The following is a 15,213-nucleotide window of genomic DNA, read 5'->3' as shown; positions in this document are numbered from 1 at the left end:
AAATTGGAAGCCGACACTCCTTCCTCTTCAATTCTTCAGGATCCACCTGCTCATCTCAGTGCAGCAGCCACTGGCCACTCCAGATTCCTGCCTACCTCCCTGCTATGTGGATATTTCCAGAAGACAGTGGTAGCACCTGCTTTGGCAGGGATGCCACTGCTTTCTCATGCTCCTGGTTCCTCCTGACCTAACTGGGGGCGACTAGATATGCAGAAAGGACAAACGATAGAAGACAGACATGCAGAAAGTTGGGATCAGGTGTGCTGGGCGCTCGGATGGAGACGCACAACAGCCTTGTTACTTCTTTTCTCTAATAACTCTTCTTTTACTTTGCTTCTTTTACTCTGCTTCTTTTCTCTATCTTAAAACCTTGCTTCTAAAGTCTTTCTTCTTTTCTGTTCTTTAAAGTCTCTTTCCTTAGACTCACACTGTCCCATGTTTTCCTTAATCTCTCGTAAAGTCTTGCCCTCAGACTTGCACTGTTCCATGTTCCCTTTAAAGTTTTGGCCCTCAGACTTGCACTGTCCCATGTTCCCTTTAAAGTCTCAGTGCTCAAACTTGTAGACAAACAACAGCAGCCACATCTAAAAACTGCATTAGCATAACTCTTAAAGTCTCAGTCCTTAGACTAGGACTGTCCCGTGTTCTCTTCAGCTTTTCTTTAGCTTAGCTTTTCTAAAGCCTATGTATAAAGTTCTAGTGCAGAAAGCTGCTCTGGTGGAGACACAGCAGCCAGCATCCTCACAAGCAGCCCGTAGCTAGCCAATCAACATCCCCCATCAAAAAACTTCACATCTTCCTTCAGCAAGTCTTTTATATCCAGTGGGAAAAAAAGGAGGTGGAGCAGCAGTTCTAGGGGAGGGGCATGACACTGTAACAAGAGAAACCTACTGTTCCTAGTTCTTTCTCTGAATGTAAACTTAGGAAAAGCAGCTGTGCTGCATTTTGCCTCTTGCTCTCTTCTGTGGCTAGGGCCATGCCAAACTGATCCTATAGATCATTGAGCACAACTGTGCTTATGTCAAGTTCTCATAGACTTCTCATAATCTCTCCCCACAGCCACCAGATGGGCAGGGGACCTGACAGAGACTGGCCAGAAAATTCAATAGCACACAATACCATAGGAAGGACCAAGCAAGTCCTTTGCTCCCATAACAACAATCTCAGGTCCACGGTCAAAGCTGATCTTCCATGTAGGACTCACATCAGCACTGTGTGCCCTGTTTTCCAATGATGATACTCAATAGGCCAAACAGCCTGACCCATGCAAGCACCCACATGGCCCAATGAGAGTGCAGCACCTTCTACTGCATCAAGTCTCCAGGCCGTCTGGGCATGCAGACCCAGGGAAAGGGGAAGACTGGGCTGTGAAGCAGTCTGACCACTGGCCTAACAGAAGGTGTAGCCTGGGGACACCATATGCATAGACATCAGAGCAGGAAGGAAATTCAGAAATGTTCTGGTTCATGGAGCAGGTCATGAACAACTGACGACTGTCACTGTACATGAAAGGCAGGTCATAGTGAGTTCAGAGTTCAGAGTTAATGCAGACCTCGGAGGCTTCTTGAGCCAACCACCCATCTAAAACCTAACAATCTTTCATGTTATCTCCTAATACTGGCTGTCTCACTTTTGCTTGGATTCCTTCAGGGATGGGCAGCTCACTGTTTCACAGGTCAGCTTCGCATTTAATCTCTGTGTTAGAAAAATCTCAAAAGGATTATGAATTTTGGGCCTCAGTTTCTCTATCCACAAAAAGGAATACTTGGATTGACTCCCTAGCTTTCCAACTGAGTTCCATAGCACTGTGGGGTTTTCAGGAGACACCTCCAGAGATGCTGCAGAGTGAGAACATGAGGCCTGGGCAGTCAGTACAATTTTTGGGCTCATGAAGAGCTGAGCATCAACCCGAGTTAGAATGGGATTCCTGTAGGTGACACAAAGTGGAATATGTGAGAGAAGATAAATTAAGAGAGAGAGACGAGCCCTGGGGTAAACAGGCACACTTTTCCATGCCCCTCATTTGGGCTGTAGTCCCTTGGCTGCACCCAGTTTTCTCTTCACAAAGCTCCCCACCACTGCTGCCCACAACCAAGGAATATAGAGGACCAAACCTAGTCTGTTAAGCTAAGTCAGCAGTGCTGGGAATCTGAACACCAAATTGAGGTGTTCCAAGGTTGGCCGGGCCCTGGAGAAAAGGTGCTGCACAGTGGTTAAAACCCAAACACAACTGACTTGCTGGATTGCCTTGGGCTAGTTGCTTAACCTCCTGTGCTTTGGTTTCTCCATTTGCAAAATGGGGCCCCTACACTCGGGGTAGGATGGTGAGGATCCAATGAGAATTCACTGTAAACAAGTACTAGGGAATTTGGCAGCTGCTTTCACCATCATCCTTGTTATCATACTGACTCATTTTCCCATACACAGGGAGATCCAAAGACACAGAACATGTTGTCCAGGATCACAGCCAGTGAGCAACCAAAAGTGACTACAAGTACCACAACTGCCTGCTTCATGGCTTCTGAGACCCAGGGGTCATTCAGGTGATATATGGCCACTCTAGGTCAGCTTGACTCCAGCCTGGGCTCTTCCTGCACAGGGCTGCCGACCAAAGAGGCATAAAGGATGCTGTCCCTTTACTAGAAGTTACATGTACACAGATATAAGCCTCAATGTCCAGCTCCAAAAGGGTCACTCTAAAAGGCTAAACTTAACTGTTAATGTGCCATCCCTGCTTCACTGCACCCCTCCCCCATACATGCACACACCTTTCTCATCTATGTAGTCTTTAGGTTGGCTCAGCAAGCTCCATCCCTTCCTGGAGCATTTATGTGCTGATGGCTCACCCTGGCCAGGGTCCACCCAATCAATCACTGTAGTGACTGTACACACAAAGAATCCTTAGTCACAGGGAGCTTTGGCAAGATCCTTACAACCAGGAAGTGTCCTTTTTAATCACCTATCTTCTTAAAAACAAAAAATGTGGCGAAACTGGGCCACAGCCTCCAAATGAGGAAGCAAAGAGCAACAAATAGGATAGCATCTCTGGAGAAGGCATGAGGTCCAGCAGACTCCTGAGTAGTGCTTACTGCCTGACTTTGTCCTGTTTTCACTAAAAAGCCAGCTCTTAGGACACTTCTACCCAGAAGTGTGGCCACTCCACTGTAAAGAGTGGCCCATGCAGCAACAGCAGGAATTGGCTCCACTCCAGAGGAATCAGGCTATGGCAGACCCTCCACAAAGCCCAGGCCCCTACTACCCCCTTCTAACCCTGGTGACAGCCCACCAGTAGCCCACAGCACTGCCCATGTTCTGCTCTTAGGCTGAGCTGCCTCATCTACCTGTAAGACCACAAAAGTGGCTTACCTATTCCTCTCACTTGTAAACCCAGACCTTTGCTCTGAAGCAACAATGTGAGACTAGATGAACATGTATGCCACAGTGCTCAGCAGAAAACCTGGCACAGTGCCAGGTGCCCAGCCTTGGGTCACTCCTGCCATTTCCCCTCTATGAGCTACACCAGCACCCAACACAAATATCCCCTTCCTTCCGGGCCTCATCCAAAGGCTCTCTTGAAAAGTCTAGGTCACATTTAGCATTCTGCCACCAACTCTTTATGTATCCTGGGGCAAGTCTCTCCCTATCTAGACTCAGTTTCTCCATGTGTAAATGAAGCTGTCAGGTCTGGCTATCCTTGAAGACCCCCTGAACATGCTAGGATATCCTAAAGTCACTCTCAGAACCAGAGTAGCTAGAACCTTTAAGTCCTAGCCACTGGCTGCTGAATGTAGCCTGGCTGTGCTGGAAGAGGTGCAGGGCTGCACTGCCAGCCTAAGGGCTGGAGCAGCCTCCAACGCCCCCTGGAGGTAGCAGGGTGGGGCTCGGGCATCTGTGGTAAGCTCCCCAAGTTGCTGGAGGAGAGCTGACTGCCCCTTCTCAGGACCCCAGTCCAAACACCTGCTCAGATTCCTGCCCCTGGCTTCCCACAGGAACTGGTTGGCCAGGGGACTGGACCATGGGAATGTGCACAAGGACCAGCTCCCCAAAGGTCTGGCCTTAGGCCCTCATTACTCCCTGCCTCACTCTTCCCATACAACACTCTTCCTGAACAGGAGGTGCATGAGCCAGGACTCATACTAGGATTCTTCAACAAGGTGGTCTCACTGGTGGAGTGGCTCAAGTGGTAAGAGCATCTGCCTGGCAAATGTGAGGGCCTTAGTTCAAACCTCAGCACCACCAAAGGAAAATAAACAAACAATGATGGTCTTGTATAGCATGGGCCCAACACACATTAAGCAATCCCTAAATGCCATTCCTTTCCCTTCCTTCTCCAACTTCAAGAGGAATCAAGGGCTGGGCATGGTGGCTTACACCAGTAATCCCAGAAGGGGATGGAGGCAGAAGGATAGCATTCAAAGCCAGCCTAGGCTATATAGTGAGACTCTATCTCAAAAAAAAACAAAAAGGGGGACTGGGGACATGCCTTAAGTGGTAGACAGCCTGCCTAGCAAAAGTGAAACACCGCCAGAAAAAAACTATATGTGGGGCGGGCAGGGATCCTAGGGAAAGTACTCAAAGATGTGAATATCAAATGAATAATAACAGGGCCACAGAAAGGAGCATTTGTGTCCTGAATCCCCAGACATACAGGATACCAACTCAACAGGTCTCAAAAACCCAGGGCAGCTCCAAACCTGCTCTAGACTTCATCTCTTTCATACTCTGCAGCATTGTGAGCCCCACTCCTATTCGTGCCTTGTGTGGGGTTGGTGGCTATTCTTCTGTCTGGATGTCCTGAGCCAGGAGAATGGCAGCTTCACCTTTACTTGTGACCTTCCCACCAACCAATGGGGTTCTGTTCAAGATGGCCAATAGCCATTCACTCCTTAGTGATCTCCAAGCATTATCCTGCCAAAACAGTCCTGTAGGATGCTATACACCAGTCACATTTTCTGGGCCCAACACAACTGCTCTGACAAGGTTTTGTCATCAAAGCCCACCAGGGACCAGCCACAGCGGAAAGTCTCTACATCTGCAATAAACCCTCCATCGAGACCACACTCTTCATGCTGCCACCAACCCCACAACAAAGATTCTTGGGTACATGACAAAGGATAATTTTGCCCTACTAATGACTAGGTCTTCCCTCTTCTTAGCAATGAAAGCAAGGTGACCCAGTTTGCTTTCTCTTTTGCTCTGGCTGCTAGGAATCTCCAAGTAAAGTTTTATGTCTCAAGTGCTGCATCTTTCCCCAGTCCAAAATTTCTGATTGAACTTCCCCTCTTTCTTACCCATTTACTTCTTAGCCCAAATCATTGGTTAACTGTCCATGCATGATACTCTTATGCCTGTGCCCTATTAGATTTTTCCTGATACAGGTGAAACATAGGCTGGTAAACTGGAGAAAATTTAATACAGCCCTGCCTCCTGACCACAGCCCTGAAAGCACAACTTTCCCTGCTAAGGCTGCCAAGAATGCCTAGGCCAGCCCCTGCTCCTTCTCTACCTCCCTGCTGAGTTGTGAGTCCCATGTGCTACTCTTGAGTATAGTTTGTCCCCACCAAAACTCATGTTGAGCTCACTAGTTGTACAATGCCATGATGTTGGGAGGTGGGAGGTGCCTGGGTCACCAGGTGGAGTCTTCATGAACAGGCTAATGCCACCTCCTGGGAGTGGATGAGTGCTTGTTCTGTGGGACTGGGTTAATTACCATGGGAGTGGGTTTTTATAAAGCAAAGAAAGACACATACCCTGTTTTTGGCACGTGTCTGCTCGCACTTCTGCTTTTTTCTGCTGTGTTATTACACAGCATGATGCTGTGGCCAGATGTGGCCACCTGAGCTTAGAATGTCCCAGCCTCTAGAACTGTAAACTAAAAACTCTTCTCTTTATAAATTACCCAGTCTCAGGTATTCTATAATAGCAACAGAAAATGAACTAAGACACTGTGCTTACCTGTCATGATCCTCTGGGCTTCATAGGGCTCCATGTAGCCAGCACTCTCCCCCTTTCCTGCTTTGCTCTTGAGATCATTCTTGGCATCAAAGGGATCCGAGTAGTCATCAGCTATGGTGACCTGTGGGGAGGAAGAGGGTGTGGTATAAGGCCACCTTGGCTCTTTTTTTCTACAGCTAGGCTTTGTTCCAGCAAACATCATCTGAGCCTGGGGTAGATAAACAAGGAAGGGAAAGAAAGGCAGGAATCTAAGCCCATGCCCTCTCTAGTGCAAGGGATGCCCCACCCCCTAGTGCAGACTTGTGCACTCAGCCTGTTCTGGTTCAGTTAGTGAAATGAGACCAGAGGGCCTCTGAGCCAAAGTCAGGACAGACACATATCAGCAGAGATGAGAACCCAGAGGGGGTCTTCGGGGAATGTGTGTGACTCAGTTTAATAGACAGAAGTGGAGGAAAAGTTGGAAAGGAGATTGTAGAAAGCCTAGAAATGCTGCCATGGGCCTGGTGCTGGCTGAGACACAAAAGAGCTCCTCTAGAGATAATTACATTCAGTGTTCCATTTTCCCCAAATCTGGAACACAATCATGCCTTGGGTCATCAGACAACAATCTGGTGAGATCAACACACTGTAAAAGATGATGGTGGCCCCAGACAGGCCAAATGAAAACACTGAAGCAGCTCAGGATGGACAGACAAATGCCAGGGCCAGGAAAGGCCTTGGCAACAGGAGGCCAGAGGTCCCTTCTTCAACACCTGGGTTACTGAGTCCACAAAGGGCAGGGCCCTTCCTGTGTCCTCACTTGTCAGTCTGCCAGAGCCCAGCCCTGCCCTCTTCGATACTGACAGAAGAAGAGTGAGTCACCTGGGCAGGTGGGGGGAGGAATAGAAGGCGTAGAGGAACTCCCAGGAGAACATGCATATCTGGAATTCTAACACTTCTGGGACCAAGTTCCACGTTTTCCCTGGAGAAAGCTGACAATTTCCAGTTGCCAGCTACTCTCGTCCATTTCTGACTTCCTGACCTTTGTGAGAGGCATACTCACCAGAGGGAAAAGGGCAAGAACCCACTCACCCTGCACCTCTACCAAACACCAGCTTCACCCCAAACTCCGAGTCTCCCTGGCCCACTCACCTATCAGAGGACAGGTCCCCAGCCTTTCTGTGGGCCACCCAACCGCTGCTCCGAGAGGAGGAAGGTTAGCATTTCCCTCCACCCTTGGGATTACTGAATTGTTATTTAAATCATGAGTTTAATTAGAAACCACAGGAGCCTCCAGACTCTCCCAGCTCCTGGAATGTAAAGCATTTTCAGGGCCTATAAAGTGTAGGGAAGGGAAAAATCCCCCTTTGTCTGCCCAGCAAATAGTAGCCTATGGCAGCAGCTCTGGCGGTGGACACAAGTGACCGCCAGCCCACTGGCTGCCCAGAATGTGACATCTGCAGAAGGACATCCGGCAGCAGCTCTGCCCTGGGTGCATGGGTTGCATGGCAGGAGAGGAGCCGACAAGATGTATACAAACAGGAGGATGCACACCCACAAAGACCCATCTCCTGTCTCCTGATGAGGAGGTGGGTCAGGCTCTGGGTCTCAGAAGGCACTTCCAGATGCTGACTTTGTAATCACGGCCTTTCAGGAGCCTCAATGAGCTCAAATGACACTAGGCTGGAGGAAAAAAGGGGGTGGGGAGAGCTCTACCGGCCGATGTCTTTCATTTGATATTCGTACTCCACCATTTGCAGAACACATTAGAGAGAAAATTATACACGAGAAGCACAAACAGTTCAGATGCCGGTCGGGGGCAGGGCTTTGAATTCAGGGGACTAGATATCCAAATGGAGAAAATGATGTAGCTGCTGCAGATGATATCTAACCTCACTGCTGTCCTCCTAGACTTCATCACTGTCTCTGTGCCATGTGAACAGTGCCCTGAGGAAGGGAAGAAGCAGCTCCCCAAGAAAACAAAGTTGTTTGGAAGATTTGCTGGGGAACAGAGGGTGGGTGGGTCAGGCTGCTGTAGTCTAGAAATCAGCATTCCAGCTCCTCTCCGAAGTACTCTGTAATTTGCAAACACGGAGGCTTGCAGGATATAAACCAAATCTTTGTTTGCCTTAGGACGGAGCTCTGGGAGGCCTGCGATAAAGCAGGCACTATCTATATTTTCTAATTAAAATAAGATCTGAGCTCAGGCTGTCAAGGGCCCCCAGCTGCCTGCCCTGCTTACTTCCGTTTCAGTAAGAATTTACAAATCCTGAAACCAGGAAAAGCCCCTAGTCTCTGCTGACATATGGTTTCAGTTATACCTGCTGACAGCTGAAAATCCTTCCGTTTAAAAAAAAAAATTTTAGAATTGTGTTAGTTTAAGAAGCAAATCGGAAGGTTCCTAAAATGTATATTTAATCAATTTGCTTTTGAACTTCAAAGTAAGGCTGGTGGAGGGAAGGGAATTGGAGGTTTGAGCAACCTGAAACTTGGCAAATACTGCACTGAACTGTCCTAGTTGGGAGTAAAAATTTAACCAGGTGTTAGGAGAGTTGAGCAGGCAGTCAGCCAGAGTGCCTTGCACAGGGCCAGGCCACCAGGACTAGGTGGTATGACCACTCCAGGCTGCCAAGGGTTCATCATAAGTCAACACACAAGGCAGGGCAGGTTTGCATGAAGGCTTCTGCTTTCCTGCGTTAAAAGAAAGGGAATGAGTTTCCCCAGATGTGCCCTGGATTCCCGCTGGGGTTGCTTTTGCTTGCTTTAAAACGCCCCAGTTAGCAGACAAGTCCTGTAAATCTAACCGAACAATTCAACCAAAAGGAAGTCATCTGGGACTTCTCTGCAAGCCAGGCCACCTGAATGCCTACGAAGCTCTCCTTGAATTTTAGTCTCAGACAGTTCATGGGATGCCTTCTCTTGGCGGCTTACAACCACAGCAGGCAGAGGACAGCTGAGGTGGGAACTCAGGGCACTGGTCCCACCCCCTCTGAGCTCAGCAGCCCCAGCAGCAGCAGTAGCAGGAACCACTTCTTTCATTCTCAGCCTCCGAGGAGGGATGGTAAACCCCATGCAAGCACCTTTTTCTGCTTTCAAACAAAACTATAAACCCCAGGTCAGCCCAGAGCCCTTAAAGGACTTTCACCCAGCTCATAAAACAGTGAAGCTGGAAATCCTCCAGAGACCTGCTCCAGGCCTCAGGGCCAGTCCATACCTCCTCACACCCATGGCTCTCTGGGCTGGTGGCAGATGGAGAGTTGACTCTAGGTGCCTCTCTGTTCTGCATAGGCTGATGAGTGGAACTGGGACACTTCAGGCAGTCTGAGCCCTGATGTGTTGATCTTGGGGACTAGCGGTATGATAGGAAATGGTCTTCCTGTTTCTTTCCCAAAGGAAGTGTTGGAGGAAGGTGGGTGTTGCCACTTGGCCACCCTTCCATATGCCCTAGTGAGCTTTTTACTGGCTTTTGTGAGACAGCCTCCCTGGATGGAGAGCTAGGACCTTGCCACATGCTCTCAGGGAAAATGCACATGGGTAGAACCACTCTGAAGGGTAACTTCTGGCAATCCATTAAAATCCCAAAATGCAGCTTGATGCAGCTATTTCACTTCTCACTACTCCAAATGTGCATGAGGGGATGTGGGCAAGGATGCTCAATGAGGCCAGTCATAATGAGAAACTGCACGTAATCACTATATCTATCAGTAGGAGAGCTGCTAAGTAAACTGGGTTAATTCCATCTGTGGAATATTATACAGCAAGTTTAAAAATTGCTCCACAAGTACTATCACAGTTCTCACCAACTTTGTTTTGAACTGAAAGAAGCCATGTGATAGGATAAACACAATATAACTATTGACGAAAAGCAAAACAGAAACTTAAATTGAAGAAAAGGTTGGTGGAAAGGTTCATCCCAAATGGGGGAGAGGGGGGTCAAAGGACACTTGCCTCTATTACAATGTTAAAATACTTACTAACAAGGAGAACCTATTCATGCATTATATGCAAAACTAAACTTGGGGCAGAGCACTTCTCTTCCACAGGCTGTTTTTGGTATAGTAGACAGACTTTCCCAAACTTGCCTAAAGACAGGAATGGCCTGGAATGCTTGTTAAGACAACAGACTTGTAATCCCAATAATCTGTATATTTAACAAGCAACCCAGGTTGATTCTTATCAGGAAAGTTCGGGAATTGAGAAGCTACTGCCAGCTCCCCTCTCCCACCAGTATGAAAGCCAGCCTCCAGACAATGAGCTGGAATTTCATTTTTCCCAGCTATTTCACAGCAGTGTTCGTTGAAGTCAAGCAAGAACTCGAGTTAAGTGAGGTTCTCAGCTTTCTTCCCTGAGAGTCAACAGGGGTGAAAGCTGACCTGACATGCCTTGGTCCATCTTTAGAATCTATCTCAGATGCAGAGGGAAGGGCATCCTCTGTACAATCCCGAGGGCTGGCTCCAGATTAAGCAACTCAGGCTGAGCAGGGGATAGGGTTCCACAGGTGAGACCCCTTCCTTGTCATCCCCAGGAGAGCCAGGGGCCAAGGAGGGTCCCAGCCCTGAGGATCGCAAGGCTCACTGTTCTACAGCATAGGTGTTTTCAGGCCCAATCTACCTTGCTTTCAACAGACCACTCCAGGAAAACCTCCCCAACTCCTGGAACCACGGTGGCACTGCCAAGAGGAGCCACTGAAGAAACACACAGAGGTTTCTACTGAAACTGCGTAAACCTACTAACAAGAAAGGCAAAGAGGGGTGACAGACACAGAAAGAGGGGCAAGGGGGAGAAAGGGAGAGAGAGAGAGAGAAAGAGAGAGAGACAGGCTGCCATTTTGCAGGAGTGAGAGACCTGCTCTGTCCCCACCACCCCATGGGCACCAGCCATGAGCCACAATCACCTCAAACTGCCCTGCTGCCCCAGATCAGTCACGGGTTTGCTAGGCAGGGGTCTCTGTGCTGCTTTCCCCTCCCTGCAGAGTGAAGGGGTGGCACCCCAAGAGGCCCCAGATGTCTTTCTGCAAGTGAACACACTTGAGAATGTCACCAGTGGTCCCAGTTAGACCACTTTCTCATTGATTTACCCTTAAGACTGTACATTAGTTTCCTTAATGGTTTTGAGATCATGAGAACTTCATCACAACTGATGAAGCTGTGATTCTCCGTATCAAGCTGAACCCACAAAGTGTTCGATGTATTACAGGCAGTCATGAACCCCAAGTTATTCTAAGACTAAGTGCCCTAGCATTAAAGTCTCTTTGACAAACAGTGAAGACAGACACACTCTTTGCCTTAGTGAGGCAGCAGGTACACGACCATGAGGTACCGACTCCTCATAATTCAACACGCATTCTTCACCTGGCTAAATCAGGCCTGCCATTTGGCTGGGTGGGGATGGTGGGCACTGTAAGAACAATGCCCTAGGCTCTTGGTCTTGGCTTGCCAGCTTGAAGAGCAGAGGCCACGGCTCTCTCTGTCCTCTGGGGGTCAGCAGGCCTCCTTGAAGGTGAGCAAATAACATGTGAGGCATAACATGGTGGCTGCAGCCAGAAGGCTCCATGCCTCTGTCACCTTTGGAGTGACCAGGCTAGGTGGATGCCACTGGCCTGTGCTCTAGTTTCTAAGTGCCATACAGCATGGAGCCCAAACTCCATTTGGATGTGCAGTCTGAGCTGCCCAAGGCAGGAGCCCAGCCCTGAGGACTGCTGGGTAGGTGGCGGTCTTATCTTATAGAATCCTGAGCAGTGGCAGTAGGTCTGTAACAGCTGCTGGGGGACATGTAAATGCACATCAAGGACACAGCTAGGCAGGGACAGTGCAGATAAGCAACTCTCAGGTACTGGCTCAGCTACCCTTCCACCCCCAACCATGGACAATGTGCTTTATCTCTCCAGCTTCTACAGCTCCCCTGTGGGCTAGGGCAGAGTGGTTTGCTTCTCAGCTTCCTGTGAATGCTGTGAGGAGCAAATAATGAGATGACTCGGGATGTGCCAGTAGCTTATGAAGATTGTGTTCTTGTCACAAAGCAGGGGGTGACTCAGGGGTACCCAGGACCCACTAAGTGCTGTGTGGTGCAAAAGTACTTTAACGCAGGCTCTCTGCCCAAGAGAAACTGAAATCTAATGGGAAATCTGAGACAAAGATGTGCAAAGAACTCCTCACCTCCCCACCCCCTCAAAGCCCCAGTGATAACACAGAGGAAATGGCTGCAATTAAGCATGACAACAGCTGTCACAGTTCTAGTCCCCAAAAGGAAAATGTTTGTAAATGATCCTTTTTTTTCTCCTTTTATTCTTTGAGAAAGATGCATCTCCTAGTTGGGGTGCCTGGCCAACTGGTAGTAAAACTCTGAAAACTCCAGGCTATCCCTGAATCTTCACTGAAAAACAGCAGCTTGCTCTCCACCTATGGCCAGTGTCCATGGCTTGAAGGTATCCACAGAACCAGGCTATGGCACCCCATGTGGACAGGCAAGTGAGTGCCCCCTGCTCACCCCTCCTCATCCTCCTGGGCTTTGACCAACATAGGCTAACTCCCTTACAGGCGTGCCAATAAATCATTTCTGACATGGTAAGGAAATTAATTTGGAGAAGATTAATTAGTTACATTCACGCAATCAGCCACAGCTTCTGGAAATCAGAGGGTGGGAGGACACTCATCCCCCCACTTTTCTCTTCCCAAGGTCTGACTCAGCCCTGCAGTGTTACAATAAGTCCTAAGACCCCTCTTTCTCAAGGAGGGTCCCTGTCAATTGTTCAGCCCCTTATCCCCAGCAGCAGGGAGCTCAGGACTTGGAAATTCTGTTACTTGAGACTATCACCACTGTTAAAAGTGATCTTCCTTACCTGTACAATCTTCCCTTTGGTGTTCTACCACTAATGCCCCTTTACAGAGGTGCCAGAGGCCTGCCCCACATCAGGAGGCAAGGGTTGCTGAGAGTGGTGACCACTGCTCTTCCCAGTCCTGCCCCTCCCACGACCACAGCTGCCTGCCTAAACACCTGCAGGCCCAAGCTTGTCAGGAAAAGTACACTCCAGATCACAGCCTTTGCCAGCTCCTCCCAGGCCCCACTCTTCCCCAACACTCATTTAAATGCTCCCACCCCAAGGCTGGGTAGGAGGCCTCTGGACAAAGCCCTCCCCAGCCTTATTTACCCCAGAAACATGCTGTCAAGCAGTAGGGACACATTTGTCAGCATCTCTCCAGACGTGGGAGGGTTCTATTTTGAACTCAGTATCTCAATCCTAGAATTTCTTAACTGCTTTCATCCAGGACTTACAGACAGAGAGTTCAGTTCAGTTTCTGAGACAGAAACACCCAGTAGTCTGCAGTCACTACTGAAAGGACCTGGGAGGTGATCTAATCTGCTGGGTCTCAAACTCTTGTATGTATGATTTGTGCAAAAGAAACTTTGTATGAAACCCTGACATGTACCACTGACTGAAGGAAAAAGGCCACCATCCACAGTATGGAAACCATGAGTCCACTGGGGGCAGAGGGTCCCAAAGGAAGGGGATGAACTTAGCAAGGTCAGTGCCAGAAACAAGCAGAGACCCTCCCTCCCTCTTTTCTCCTTCTCTCCTTCTCTTTCTTGGCAGTACTGGGTTTGAACAAGGGCTTTGCACTTTCTAGGCAGGCACTCAAGTGCTTTGCACTTGAGCCACGCTTCCAACTACTAGGTCCACACTGTTTCTATAACATCTGTTACACCTGTAGCTATCTAATTTTTTTCTTAAAGTCATCTCTAAAATTTCCAGGGAACACTCACCACAACCCCCTACCTCGAAGAGCCCCAGCTCCTCTTGCAAGGACTATCACCCATCACTGCAGACAGCAATCTGTGGGACATGGACCTCTGGCTGGGCTGGGCCCATGTGGGGTCACCGACTACACCCCTCTTGTTCTCCCCAGCAGCCTCCATCACTCTGCGCCCACCCTTGCAGCTAGTCCTTCATCCCAGGCTTCCTGCTTGGGACAAGTGCTCCTCTAGAGACATGGGGCCACTCTTAGATGACGCTCAGACCAGCCCTGGGCCAGAAGAGCAAGGAGGGAGTTGGGTGGCTCTACCTCTGTATACCTCAGCCTCCTCATCAATAAAGTGACAATAACGCGAAGACTAACAGGTCTTGCCAAGGTCACCTGGCTACCTCTTGGATGAGGAGTCACCAGAAGCTTCCAAGCAGCCAAGGGACACAATCAGAATTCTCACCAGCAGGGTGACAAAACTAGATCCCTACCATGTCCTGAGTGCGAGAGACCCTAAGTCATTTGCCAGCCCACCTATGTATGGCCAGCCTGCTTCCCAAATAGGGTTTAAACAGCCTAATTCAGGGCCTGTTCCCGATAGGCACAGCCTGTCCATCCGCTGCTCCCTTCCCAAAAAAAGATCAGGAATGCCCGTGAGGCTTTCTCACGGTAGGAGAAGGCCCCTGCAGTAAGAATAACTTCCAGTGTGCTCATAGGAAAAGTATGCACAACAAAACAGCAGAGCCTAGGAGCCAAAAGCCTTTTTCTGTGCTAGACGGGACTTTTAAAAACCCTGGGTTCCATCCATGCTCCATCCAGGACCCAGAAGTAAGTGGTCACAGAGTGGAGCCTGTCCCTCCAAGGTGGCTTTGTGTGCTGGAGCTGTGATAAAAGGGGAGAGGCTGTGGGGCCTGGTGCGGCTCATGGGCAACGTGGTGCATTTCAATAAGAGGCGGCAGACGCGCACTAAGTGAAGGGTCATTTCTCTCCGAATGGGGCCCATTAGGATGATTCATGCACAGCTCTGCTCAGAGCCCACAGGCAGGCCAGGGCATCGTTAGGCACAGCAGCTGAACAGCCACCCTCCCCCAACAGTCACTTTCTTTTTATTGAGGACACACAGCATCAGCCACAACTACCACCACTGTATTTGTGGGCTCCCAGTTATGTTCAGCTTAATCGTAGATGCTCAACAAATGTTGGTTTACTTTTGAAAATAATGTGGCTTCTTGTATCCTCTAGCTACAGTCCAGGCCTAGACGGACTGTCTCGTGTGCAGTCATAGGCTAAGAGACCATTCCTGCACCCAGAACACTGTTTCTCCCATGACCTGGGCACATCCTAGCAGACAGGACAGTTACATGCAGAACTACGCAGTGTCACAGCGGCCTGCAATAGGTTAGTTGCTGTTCAATCCAAGCAACGAGCTCTGTGTTGGGGATACTGAGGAGAGTCTGCTCTCAGGAGCTTGCAACCCCTGGGAAAGAGAATCAAACAGTTTTCCTCCCCAGGAATGGCTGGCATGGCTAAGGCAGGAGTG

At 49.2% G+C, this 15,213-nt stretch overlaps 1 protein-coding gene across 1 annotated transcript in view; it reads right to left on the bottom strand.

Moving 5' to 3' along the window:
- Shb (SH2 domain containing adaptor protein B) overlaps window positions 1–15,213 on the bottom strand; it is a 122,008-nt gene that overhangs the window by 68,579 nt on the left and 38,216 nt on the right. The window contains exon 2 of the mRNA XM_020157883.2: window positions 5,956–6,076. Coding sequence (XP_020013472.2) covers window positions 5,956–6,076 — 121 coding nt within the window. The remainder of the gene's footprint in view (window positions 1–5,955; window positions 6,077–15,213) is intronic.

Source organism: Castor canadensis, chromosome 13 (assembly GCF_047511655.1).
Source record: "Castor canadensis chromosome 13, mCasCan1.hap1v2, whole genome shotgun sequence".
NCBI classification, from domain to species: Eukaryota; Metazoa; Chordata; class Mammalia; order Rodentia; family Castoridae; genus Castor; species Castor canadensis.
The sequence above is the reverse complement of the archived record's forward strand: the minus strand, read 5'-3'. Positions and strand labels throughout refer to the sequence as shown.